The 13,053-nt window shown below is 51.7% G+C and overlaps 1 protein-coding gene across 1 annotated transcript in view; it reads left to right on the forward strand.

Annotated features, from left to right (window-relative positions):
• Nucleotides 1-12,552, forward strand: part of LOC132392148 (phosphate-regulating neutral endopeptidase PHEX-like) — a 219,224-nt gene extending 206,672 nt beyond the window's left edge. Inside the window, exons 4-6 of the mRNA XM_059965997.1 lie at nucleotides 11,299-11,382; nucleotides 12,003-12,148; nucleotides 12,402-12,552. Of these exons, the coding sequence (XP_059821980.1) occupies nucleotides 11,299-11,382; nucleotides 12,003-12,148; nucleotides 12,402-12,552 (381 nt within the window). The remainder of the gene's footprint in view (nucleotides 1-11,298; nucleotides 11,383-12,002; nucleotides 12,149-12,401) is intronic.
• The last annotated feature ends 501 nt before the right edge of the window (nucleotides 12,553-13,053 follow it).

Here is a 13,053-nt window from a genome sequence, read left to right on the forward strand (position 1 = left end):
CATGTGGGTCAGTACGGGACGGATATGTGGGTCAGTACGGGACGGATATGTGGGTCAGTACGGGACGGACACGTGGGTCAGTACGGGATGTATATGTGTGTCGGTACGGGACGGATATGTGGGTCAGTACGGGATGGGTATGTGGGTCAGTACGGGACGGATATGTGGGTCAGTACGGGATGGATATGTGGGTCAGTACGGGACGGACACGTGGGTCAGTAGAGAATGTATATGTGGGTCAGTACGGGATGGATATGTGTGTCAGTACGGGACGGACACGTGGGTCAGTAGAGAATGTATATGTGGGTCAGTACGGGACGGACACGCGGGTCAGTAGAGAATGTATATGTGGGTCAGTACGGGACGGACACGTGGGTCAGTAGAGAATGTATATGTGGGTCAGTACGGGATGGATATGTGTGTCAGTACGGGACGGACACGTGGGTCAGTACAGAATGTATATGTGGGTCAGTACGGGACGGACACGTGGGTCAGTAGAGAATGTATATGTGGGTCAGTACGGGACGGATACGTGGGTCAGTACGGGACGGACACGTGGGTCAGTACAGAATGTATATGTGGGTCAGTACGGGACGGACACGTGGGTCAGTAGAGAATGTATATGTGGGTCAGTATGGGACGGACACGTGGGTCAGTAGAGAATGTATATGTGGGTCAGTACGGGACGGATACGTGGGTCAGTACGGGACGGACACGTGGGTCAGTACAGAATGTATATGTGGGTCAGTACCGGACGGACACGTGGGTCAGTAGAGAATGTATATGTGGGTCAGTACGGGACGGATACGTGGGTCAGTACGGGACGGACACGTGGGTCATTACAGAATGTATATGTGAGTCAGTACGGGACGGACACGTGGGTCAGTAGAGAATGTATATGTGGGTCAGTAGGGGACGGATACGTGGGTCAGTACTGGACGGATACGTGGGTCATTACAGAATGTATATGTGAGTCAGTACGGGACGGACACGTGGGTCAGTAGAGAATGTATATGTGGGTCAGTACGGGACGGACACGTGGGTCATTACAGAATGTATATGTGAGTCAGTACGGGACGGACACGTGGGTCATTACAGAATGTATATGTGGGTCAGTACGGGACGGACACGTGCGTCAGTACAGGATGTATATGTGGGTCAGTACGGGATGGATACGTGGGTCAGTACGGGACGGACACGTGGGTCATTACAGAATGTATATGTGGGTCAGTACGGGACGGACACGTGGGTCAGTAGAGAATGTATATGTGGGTCAGTACGGGACGGACACGTGGGTCAGTACAGAATGTATATGTGGGTCAGTACGGGACGGAAACGTGGGTCAGTAGAGAATGTATATGTGGGTCAGTACGGGACGGACACGTGGGTCAGTACGGGATGGATATGTGTGTCAGTACGGGACGGACACGTGGGTCAGTACAGAATGTATATGTGGGTCGGTACGGGACGGACACGTGGGTCAGTAGAGAATGTATATGTGGGTCAGTACGGGACGGACACGTGGGTCAGGACAGAATGGACACGTGGGTCAGTAGAGAATGTATATGTGGGTCAGTTCGGGATGGACACGTGGGTCAGTACAGAATGTATATGTGGGTCGGTACGGGACGGACACGTGGGTCAGTAGAGAATGTATATGTGGGTCGGTACGGGACGGACACGTGGGTTAGTAGAGAATGTATATGTGGGTCAGTACGGGACGGACACGTTGGTCAGTAGAGAATGTATATGTGGGTCAGTACGGGACGGACACGTGGGTCAGTTTGGGAAGGACACGTGGGTCAGTACAGAATGTATATGTGGGTCGGTACGGGACGGACACGCGGGTCGGTACAGAATGTATATGTGGGTCAGTACGGGATGGACACGTGGGTCAGTAGAGAATGTATATGTGGGTCAGTATGGGACGGACACGTGGGTCAGTACAGAATGCATGTGTGGGTCGGTACGGGATGGACACGTGGGTCAGTACAGAATGAATATGTGGGTTGGTACGGGATGGACAAGTGGGTCAGTACAGAATGTATATGTGGGATGGTACGGGACGGACGCGTGGGTCAGTAGAGAATGTATATGTGGGTCGGTACGCGACGGACACATGGGTCATTACAGAATGTATATGTGGGTCGGTACGGGACGGACATGTGGGTCAGTAGAGAATGTATATGTGGGTCGGTATGGGACGGATCGTGGGTCAGAAGAGAATGTATAAGTGGGTCAGTACGGGACGGACACGTGGGTCAGTACGGGATGGATATGTGTGTCAGTACGGGACGGACACGTGGGTCAGTACAGAATGTATATGTGGGTCGGTACGGGACGGACACGTGGGTCAGTAGAGAATGTATATGTGGGTCAGTACGGGACGGACACGTGGGTCAGGACAGAATGGACACGTGGGTCAGTAGAGAATGTATATGTGGGTCAGTTCGGGACGGACACGTGGGTCAGTACAGAATGTATATGTGGGTCGGTACGGGACGGACACGTGGGTCAGTAGAGAATGTATATGTGGGTCGGTACGGGACGGACACGTGGGTTAGTAGAGAATGTATATGTGGGTCAGTACGGGACGGACACGTGGGTCAGTAGAGAATGTATATGTGGGTCAGTACGGGACGGACACGTGGGTCAGTTTGGGAAGGACACGTGGGTCAGTACAGAATGTATATGTGGGTCGGTACGGGACAGACACGCGGGTCGGTACAGAATGTATATGTGGGTCAGTACGGGATGGACACGTGGGTCAGTAGAGAATGTATATGAGGGTCAGTATGGGACGGACACGTGGGTCAGTACAGAATGCATGTGTGGGTCGGTACGGGATGGACACGTGGGTCAGTACAGAATGAATATGTGGGTCGGTACGGGATGGACAAGTGGGTCAGTACAGAATGTATATGTGGGACGGTACGGGACGGACGCGTGGGTCAGTAGAGAATGTATATGTGGGTCGGTACGCGACGGACACATGGGTCATTACAGAATGTATATGTGGGTCGGTACGGGACGGACACGTGGGTCAGTAGAGAATGTATATGTGGGTCGGTACGGGATGGATACGTGGGTCAGTTTGGGACCGACATGTGGGTCATTAGAGAATGTATATGTGGGTCAGTACGGGACGGACACGTGGGTCATTAGAGTATGTATATGTGGGTCGGTACGGGACGGACATGTGGGTCAGTACAGAATATATATGTGGATCAGTACGGGACGGACACGCGGGTCAGTAGAGAATGTATATGTGGGTCAGTACGGGACGGACACGTGGGTCAGTTTGGGACCGACATGTGGGTCAGTAGAGAATGCATATGTGGGTCGGTATGGGACGGATACGTGGGTCAGTTTGGGAAGGACACGTGGGTCAGTACAGAATGTATATGTGGGTCGGTACAGGATGGACACGTGGGTCTGTAGAGAATGTATATGTGGGTCGGTACGGGACGGACACGTGGGTCAGTAGAGAATGTATATGTGGGTCAGTATGGGACGGACACGTGGGTCATTAGAGAATGTATATGTGGGTCGGTACGGGACGGACACGTGGGTCAGTACAGAATATATATGTGGGTCAGTACGGGATGGACACGTGGGTCAGTAGAGAATGTATATGTGGGTCAGTACGGGATGGATATGTGGGTCAGTACGGGATGGACACGTGGGTCAGTAGAGAATGTATATGTGGGTCAGTATGGGACGGACACGTGGGTCAGTACAGAATGAATATGTGGGTCGGTACGGGATGGACAAGTGGGTCAGTACAGAATGTATATGTGGGATGGTACGGGACGGACGCGTGGGTCAGTAGAGAATGTATATGTGGGTCGGTACGCGACGGACACATGGGTCATTACAGAATGTATATGTGGGTCGGTACGGGACGGACATGTGGGTCAGTAGAGAATGTATATGTGGGTTGGTATGGGACGGATCGTGGGTCAGAAGAGAATGTATAAGTGGGTCAGTACGGGACGGACACGTGGGTCAGTACGGGATGGATATGTGTGTCAGTACGGGACGGACACGTGGGTCAGTACAGAATGTATATGTGGGTCGGTACGGGACGGACACGTGGGTCAGTAGAGAATGTATATGTGGGTCAGTACGGGACGGACACGTGGGTCAGGACAGAATGGACACGTGGGTCAGTAGAGAATGTATATGTGGGTCAGTTCGGGACGGACACGTGGGTCAGTACAGAATGTATATGTGGGTCGGTACGGGACGGACACGTGGGTCAGTAGAGAATGTATATGTGGGTCAGTACGGGACGGACACGTGGGTCAGTACGGGATGGATATGTGTGTCAGTACGGGACGGACACGTGGGTCAGTACAGAATGTATATGTGGGTCGGTACGGGACGGACACGTGGGTCAGTAGAGAATGTATATGTGGGTCAGTACGGGACGGACACGTGGGTCAGTAGAGAATGTATATGTGGGTCAGTACGGGATGGATATGTGGGTCAGTACGGGACGGACACGTGGGTCAGTACGGGATGTATATGTGGGTCGGTACGGTATGTATATGTGGGTCAGTACGGGACGGATATGTGGGTCAGTTTGGGACCGACATGTGGGTCAGTAGAGAATGCATATGTGGGTCGGTATGGGACGGATACGTGGGTCAGTTTGGGAAGGACACGTGGGTCAGTACAGAATGTATATGTGGGTCGGTACAGGATGGACACGTGGGTCAGTAGAGAATGTATATGTGGGTCGGTACGGGACGGACACGTGGGTCAGTAGAGAATGTATATGTGGGTCAGTATGGGACGGACACGTGGGTCATTAGAGAATGTATATGTGGGTCGGTACGGGACGGACACGTGGGTCAGTACAGAATATATATGTGGGTCAGTACGGGATGGACACGTGGGTCAGTAGAGAATGTATATGTGGGTCAGTACGGGATGGATATGTGGGTCAGTACGGGATGGACACGTGGGTCAGTAGAGAATGTATATGTGGGTCAGTACGGGATGGATATGTGGGTCAGTACGGGACGGACACGTGGGTCAGTACGGGATGTATATGTGGGTCGGTACGGTATGTATATGTGGGTCAGTACGGGACGGATATGTGGGTCAGTACGGGACGGACACGTGGGTCAGTACGGGACGGACACGTGGGTCAGTACGGGACGGATATGTGGGTCAGTACGGGACGGACACGTGGGTCAGTACGGGACGTATATGTGGGTCGGTACGGGACGTATATGTGGGTCGGTACGGGACGGATATGTGGGTCGGTACGGGACGGATATGTGGGTCGGTACGGGACGGACATGTGGGTCGGTACGGGCCGGATATGTGGGTCGGTACGGGACGGATATGTTGGTCGGTACGGGACGGACACGAGGGTCGGTACGGGACGGACACGTGGGTCAGTACGGGACGGATATGTGGGTCAGTACGGGATGGATATGTGGGTCAGTACGGGACGGACATGTGGGTCAGTACGGGACGGATATGTGGGTCAGTGCGGGACGGACATGTGGGTCAGTACGGGACGGAGATGTGTGTCAGTACGTGATGGATACGTGGGTCAGTACGGGATGGACACGTGGGTCAGTACGGGACGGATATGTGGGTCAGTACGGGACGGATATGTGGGTCAGTACGGGATGGACATGTGGGTCAGTACGGGACGGATATGTGGGTCAGCACGGGATGGACACGTGGGTCAGTACGGGATGGATATGTGGGTCAGTACGGGACGGATATGTGGGTCAGTACGGGACGGACATGTGGGTCGGTACGGGACGGATATGTGGGTCGGTACGGGACGGATATGTGGGTCAGTACGGGATGTATATGTGGGTCGGTACGGGACGGATATGTGGGTCGGTGCGGGATGGATATGTGGGTCAGTACGGGACGGATATGTGGGTCAGTACGGGATGGATATGTGGGTCAGTACGGGACGGACACGTGGGTCAGTACGGGATGTATATGTGTGTCGGTACGGGACGGATATGTGGGTCAGTACGGGATGGATATGTGGGTTAGTACGGGACGGATATGTGGGTCAGTACGGGATGGATATGTGGGTCAGTACGGGACGGACACGTGGGTCAGTAGAGAATGTATATGTGGGTCAGTACGGGATGGATATGTGTGTCAGTACGGGACGGACACGTGGGTCAGTAGAGAATGTATATGTGGGTCAGTACGGGACGGACACGCGGGTCAGTAGAGAATGTATATGTGGGTCAGTACGGGACGGACACGTGGGTCAGTAGAGAATGTATATGTGGGTCAGTACGGGATGGATATGTGTGTCAGTACGGGACGGACACGTGGGTCAGTACAGAATGTATATGTGGGTCAGTACGGGACGGACACGTGGGTCAGTAGAGAATGTATATGTGGGTCAGTACGGGACGGATACGTGGGTCAGTACGGGACGGACACGTGGGTCAGTACAGAATGTATATGTGGGTCAGTACGGGACGGACACGTGGGTCAGTAGAGAATGTATATGTGGGTCAGTACGGGACGGACACGTGGGTCAGTAGAGAATGTATATGTGGGTCAGTACGGGACGGATACGTGGGTCAGTACGGGACGGACACGTGGGTCAGTACAGAATGTATATGTGGGTCAGTACGGGACAGACACATGGGTCAGTAGAGAATGTATATGTGGGTCAGTACGGGACGGATACGTGGGTCAGTACGGGTCGGACACGTGGGTCATTACAGAATGTATATGTGAGTCAGTACGGGACGGACACGTGGGTCAGTAGAGAATGTATATGTGGGTCAGTAGGGGACGGATACGTGGGTCAGTACGGGACGGACACGTGGGTCATTACAGAATGTATATGTGAGTCAGTACGGGACGGACACGTGGGTCAGTAGAGAATGTATATGTGGGCCAGTACATGACGGACACGTGGGTCAGTACAGAATGTATATGTGGGTCAGTACGGGATGGACACGTGGGTCAGTACAGGATGGACACGTGGGTCATTACAGAATGTATATGTGAGTCAGTACGGGACGGACACGTGGGTCAGTAGAGAATGTATATGTGGGTCAGTACGGGACGGACACGTGGGTCAGTACAGAATGTATATGTGGGTCAGTACGGGACGGACACGTGGGTCAGTAGAGAATGTATATGTGGGTCAGTACGGGACGGACACGTGGGTCAGTACGGGATGGATATGTGTGTCAGTACGGGACGGACACGTGGGTCAGTACAGAATGTATATGTGGGTCGGTACGGGACGGACACGTGGGTCAGTAGAGAATGTATATGTGGGTCAGTACGGGACGGACACGTGGGTCAGGACAGAATGGACACGTGGGTCAGTAGAGAATGTATATGTGGGTCAGTTCGGGACGGACACGTGGGTCAGTACAGAATGTATATGTGGGTCGGTACGGGACGGACACGTGGGTCAGTAGAGAATGTATATGTGGGTCGGTACGGGACGGACACGTGGGTTAGTAGAGAATGTATATGTGGGTCAGTACGGGACGGACACGTGGGTCAGTAGAGAATGTATATGTGGGTCAGTACGGGACGGACACGTGGGTCAGTTTGGGAAGGACACGTGGGTCAGTACAGAATGTATATGTGGGTCGGTATGGGACGGACACGTGGGTCGGTACAGAATGTATATGTGGGTCAGTACGGGATGGACACGTGGGTCAGTAGAGAATGTATATGTGGGTCAGTATGGGACGGACACGTGGGTCAGTACAGAATGTATACGTGGGTCGGTACGGGATGGACACGTGGGTCAGTACTGAATGAATATGTGGGACGGTACGGGACGGACGCGTGGGTCAGTAGAGAATGTATATGTGGGTCGGTACGCGACGGACACATGGGTCATTACAGAATGTATATGTGGGTCGGTACGGGACGGACACGTGGGTCAGTAGAGAATGTATATGTGGGTCGGTATGGGACGGATCGTGGGTCAGAAGAGAATGTATAAGTGGGTCAGTACGGTACGGACACGTGGGTCAGTTTGGGACCGACATGTGGATCATTAGAGAATGTATATGTGGGTCGGTACGGGACGGACACGTGGGTCAGTACGGGACAGACACGTGGGTCAGTAGAGAATGTATATGTGGGTTGGTACAGGATGGACACGTGGGTCAGTAGAGAATGTATATGTGGGTCGGTACGGGATGGACACGTGGGTCAGTAGAGAATGTATATGTGGGTCAGTACGGGACGGACATGCGGGTCAGTAGAGAATGTATATGTGGGTCAGTACGGGACGGACACGTGGGTCAGTTTGGGACCGACATGTGGGTCAGTAGAGAATGCATATGTGGGTCGGTATGGGACGGATACGTGGGTCAGTTTGGGAAGGACACGTGGGTCAGTACAGAATGTATATGTGGGTCGGTACAGGATGGACACGTGGGTCAGTAGAGAATGTATATGTGGGTCGGTACGGGACGGACACGTGGGTCAGTAGAGAATGTATATGTGGGTCAGTACGGGACGGACACGCGGGTCAGTAGAGAATGTATATGTGGGTCAGTACGGGACGGACACGTGGGTCAGTTTGGTACCGATATGTGGGTCAGTAGAGAATGTATATGTGGGTTGGTATGGGACGGACACGTGGGTCAGTTTGGTACCGACATGTGGGTCAGTAGACAATGTATATGTGGGTCGGTATGGGACGGATACGTGGGTCAGTACGGGATGGACACGTGGGTCAGTACAGAATGTATATGTGGGTCAGTACGGGACGGACACGTGGGTCAGTTTGGTACCGACATGTGGGTCAGTAGAGAATGTATATGTGGGTCGGTACGGGACGGACACGTGGGTCAGTTTGGTACCGACACGTGGGTCAGTAGAGAATGTATATGTGGGTCAGTACAGGATGGACACGTGGGTCATTACAGAATGTATATGTGTGTCAGTACGGGACGGACACGTGGGTCAGTACAGAATGTATATGTGGGTCGGTACGGGACGGACACGTGGGTCAGTAGAGAATGTATATGTGGGTCAGTACGGGACGGACACGTGGGTCAGGACAGAATGGACACGTGGGTCAGTACATAATGCATGTGTGTGTCGGTACGGGACGGACACATGGGTCAGTAGAGAATGTATATGTGGGTCAGTACGGGACGGACACGTGGGTCAGTACAGAATGCAAGTGTGGGTCAGTACGGGATGGACACGTGGGTCAGTACAGAATGTATGTGTGGGTCGGTATGGGACGGACATTTGGTCAGTAGAGAATGTATATGTGGGTCAGTTTGGGACGGACACGTGGGTCAGTAGAGAATGTATATGTGGGTCAGTACGGGAAGGACACGTGGGTCAGTACAGAATGTATATGTGGGTCAGTACGGGTCGGACACGTGGGTCAGTTTGGGAAGGACACGTGGGTCAGTACAGAATGCATGTGTGGGTCGGTACGGGATGGACAGTTGGGTCAGTACAGAATGTATATGTGGGTCAGTACGGGATGGACACGTGGGTCAGTAGAGAATGTATATGTGGGTCAGTACGGGACGGACACGTGGGTCAGTTTGGGACCGACACGTGGGTCAGTACAGAATGTATATGTGGGTCGGTACGGGACGGACACGTGGGTCAATAGAGAATGTATATGTGGGTCAGTACGGGACGGACACGTGGGTCAGTACAGAATGTATATGTGGGTCTGTACGGGATGGACATGTGGGTCAGTAGAGAATGTATATGTGGGTCGGTACAGGACGGACACGTGGGTCAGTAGAGAATGTATATGTGGGTCGGTACGGGATGTATATGTGGGACGGTACGGGACGGACGCGTGGGTCAGTAGAGAATGTATATGTGGGTCGGTACGGGATGGACAGTTGGGTCAGTACAGAATGTATATGTGGGTCAGTACGGGATGGACACGTGGGTCAGTAGAGAATGTTTATGTGGGTCAGTATGGGACGGACACGTGGGTCAGTTTGGGAAGGACACGTGGGTCAGTACAGAATGCATGTGTGGGTCGGTACGGGATGGACAGTTGGGTCAGTACAGAATGTATATGTGGGTCAGTACGGGACGGACACGTGGGTCAGTTTGGGACCGACACGTGGGTCAGTAGAGAATGTATATGTGGGACGGTACGGGACGGACGCGTGGGTCAGTAGAGAATGTATATGTGGGTCGGTACGGGACAGACACGTGGGTCATTAGAGAATGTATATGTGGGTCGGTACGGGACGGACACGTGGGTCAGTATAGAATATATATGTGGGTCAGTACGGGACGGACACGCGGGTCAATAGAGAATGTATATGTGGGTCGGTACGGGATGGACACGTGGGTCAGTATAGAATATATATGTGGGTCAGTACGGGACGGACACGCGGGTCAGTAGAGAATGTATATGTGGGTTGGTACGGGACGGACACGTGGGTCAGTTTGGGATGGACACTTGGGTCATTAGAGAATGTATATGTGGGTTGGTACGGGACGGACACGTGGGTCAGTTTGGGATGGACACTTGGGTCATTAGAGAATGTATATGTGGGTTGGTACGGGACGGACACGTGGGTCAGTACAGAATATATATGTGGGTCAGTACGGGACGGACACGTGGGTCAGTTTGGGACGGACACTTGGGTCATTAGAGAATGTATATGTGGGTCGGTACGGGACGGACACGTGGGTCAGTACAGAATGTATATGTGGGTCAGTACGGGACTGACACGTGGGTCAGTTTGGGACGGACACTTGGGTCATTAGAGAATGTATATGTGGGTCGGTACGGGACGGACACGTCGGTCAGTACAGAATATATATGTGGGTCAGTACGGGACGGACACGTGGGTCAGTAGAGAATGTATATGTGGGTCAGTATGGGACGGACACGTGGGTCAGTAGAGAATGTATATGTGGGTTGGTACGGGACGGACACGTGGGTCAGTTTGGGACGGACACTTGGGTCATTAGAGAATGTATATGTGGGTTGGTACGGGACGGACACGTGGGTCAGTTTGGGACGGACACGTGGGTCAGTAGAGAATGTATATGTGGGTTGGTACGGGACGGACACGTGGGTCAGTTTGGGACGGACACTTGGGTCATTAGAGAATGTATATGTGGGTCGGTACGGGATGGATACATTGGTCAGTATGGGCTGGGTACCAGGGTTAGAATGGGATGGATAAGCGGGTCAAGGCGTGAAAGATTAGAGTGTTTGTGCAGGAGTGATATAGAGTGGGAGATAGAATATTTGGGACTAGTCTGAGTGTGAGTCAGTTACATTTCAACATCACTGGCACATTGCAGATTGTGTTCAGAGAGAAGATCAGGACGAGTGGAGACATTCAGACCAAGCTCAGCATACTGGATTTACAAAGCACCATTCCACAGGTGAGCAACAGGCCACCGAGTGCCCTGACTCCGTATCCTACAACAGACGTGTTGAATTGAGTTGTTACATCACAAGCTAAAGTACAGTTCATGTCAATAACTGACCTTTGGTTTAGTACGGTCACATCTGTTGAAAAGCTTTGGTTTGTGTCATTACACATCTCAGGACAGTGAGGCAGCAAAAGGGAAAGCAGAATGAAGTGTTACACCTACCAAGCAAACGTAGTGGAGGTAGACAAAGTACAGGATGACAATGAGGTAAATTGGGAGACCAGTGCGACTTGGATGTACGAAAGGCCCATTCCGCAGTGGGATAGAAGTTGATGTGGAATTTTGTACTTTTGTATCTTCTGTGTGATGGCGGGGGTAGGAGAGAGAATGACTGAGATGGGATGGGTGCTTCCCTGAAGCCACAGGAAGTGCAGACAGAGTCAGTGGAAGGGAGCTGGTGTCTTATTGCCTGGGCAACCGGGCTCCTGTTATTAAAGCAACACTTATTGCTTCAAGTGTACAAAGTACCTGAACTATCTGAGCAGCTGACAGGTAGCCCTTGCCATCAGGAGAGAGTTCTGTGGCTGGTCAGGACTGTGTTTCAACACGTGTGGCTCATGTGTCCACAGTTTGACTGGCTTCGCTACATCAGGACAGTGATTGACTTTGAAGAGCACCCTCACCTCATACACATGAATATGTCAGAAGAGGTCATTGTGGACTCCGTGCAGTATTTCAAGGACTTGTTCCGGTTGCTAGAAACTGTGGAAAACCGGTAAGATGAACATTCTGCTTACAGCACTTGGCATGTCAGCTCCAAGTCCTGCACCTACCCTTGCAATTTTCTTTCTGCATCTTCCACCATTGTGTGGGTGTGAGCCCTCTCAATATCAATAGGGCAATGTCTCCTTCAAGTTCTCCCAGCCAATCTTGTCAGGGGCCCAGCTGCTTGTTCAGGTCACACTGACACCTGAACAATTCTCTACAATGTTGTAATATGAAGCAACTAATTCTATATCTCTTCACAGAACTGTGGCCAACTATATTGTATGGAGAGTCGTGTATAGTAGATTGGGGAACCTCAGCCATCGATTCTTCAACAGGTTCAGTGAATATATTAAGGTAAGTGATGAGCTGTCTAACAGGAAGACACATATAATGGAGAGTGTGGATTTCTGAAATACCTTTGCATGAAAGCAGAGCTGCTGTCAGCTATTGTGAGAGATACAAATAATGCATGAGTTTGTTAGGTGTTTTCAGGAAGATTTCTTGACACCAAGTCGACAAGAGGAGAGGCTGTACTTGATCTGGTATTGGGAAATGAACCTGGTCAGGTGTCAAGTCTCTCAGTGGGAGGGCATTTTGGAGACAGTGATCACAATAGAACCTCTCCTTTACATAGCGTTGGAGAGGATAGGAACAGACAAGTTAGGAAAGCATTTAGTTGGAGTAAGGGGAAATATGAAGCTATCAGACAGGAACTTGGAAGCATTCATTGGGAACAGATGTTCTCAGGGAAATGTACGGCAGAAATGTGGCAAATGTTCAGGGGATATTTGCATGGAGTTCTGCATAGGTACATTCCAATGAGACAGGGAAAGGATGGTAAGAACTGTGGTGTACAAAGGCTGTTGAAAATCTAGTCAAGAAGAAAAGAAAGGCTTACAAAAGGATCAAAAA

This window comes from Hypanus sabinus, chromosome 4 (genome assembly GCF_030144855.1).
Source record: "Hypanus sabinus isolate sHypSab1 chromosome 4, sHypSab1.hap1, whole genome shotgun sequence".
In the NCBI taxonomy this organism is placed as follows: domain Eukaryota; kingdom Metazoa; phylum Chordata; class Chondrichthyes; order Myliobatiformes; family Dasyatidae; genus Hypanus; species Hypanus sabinus.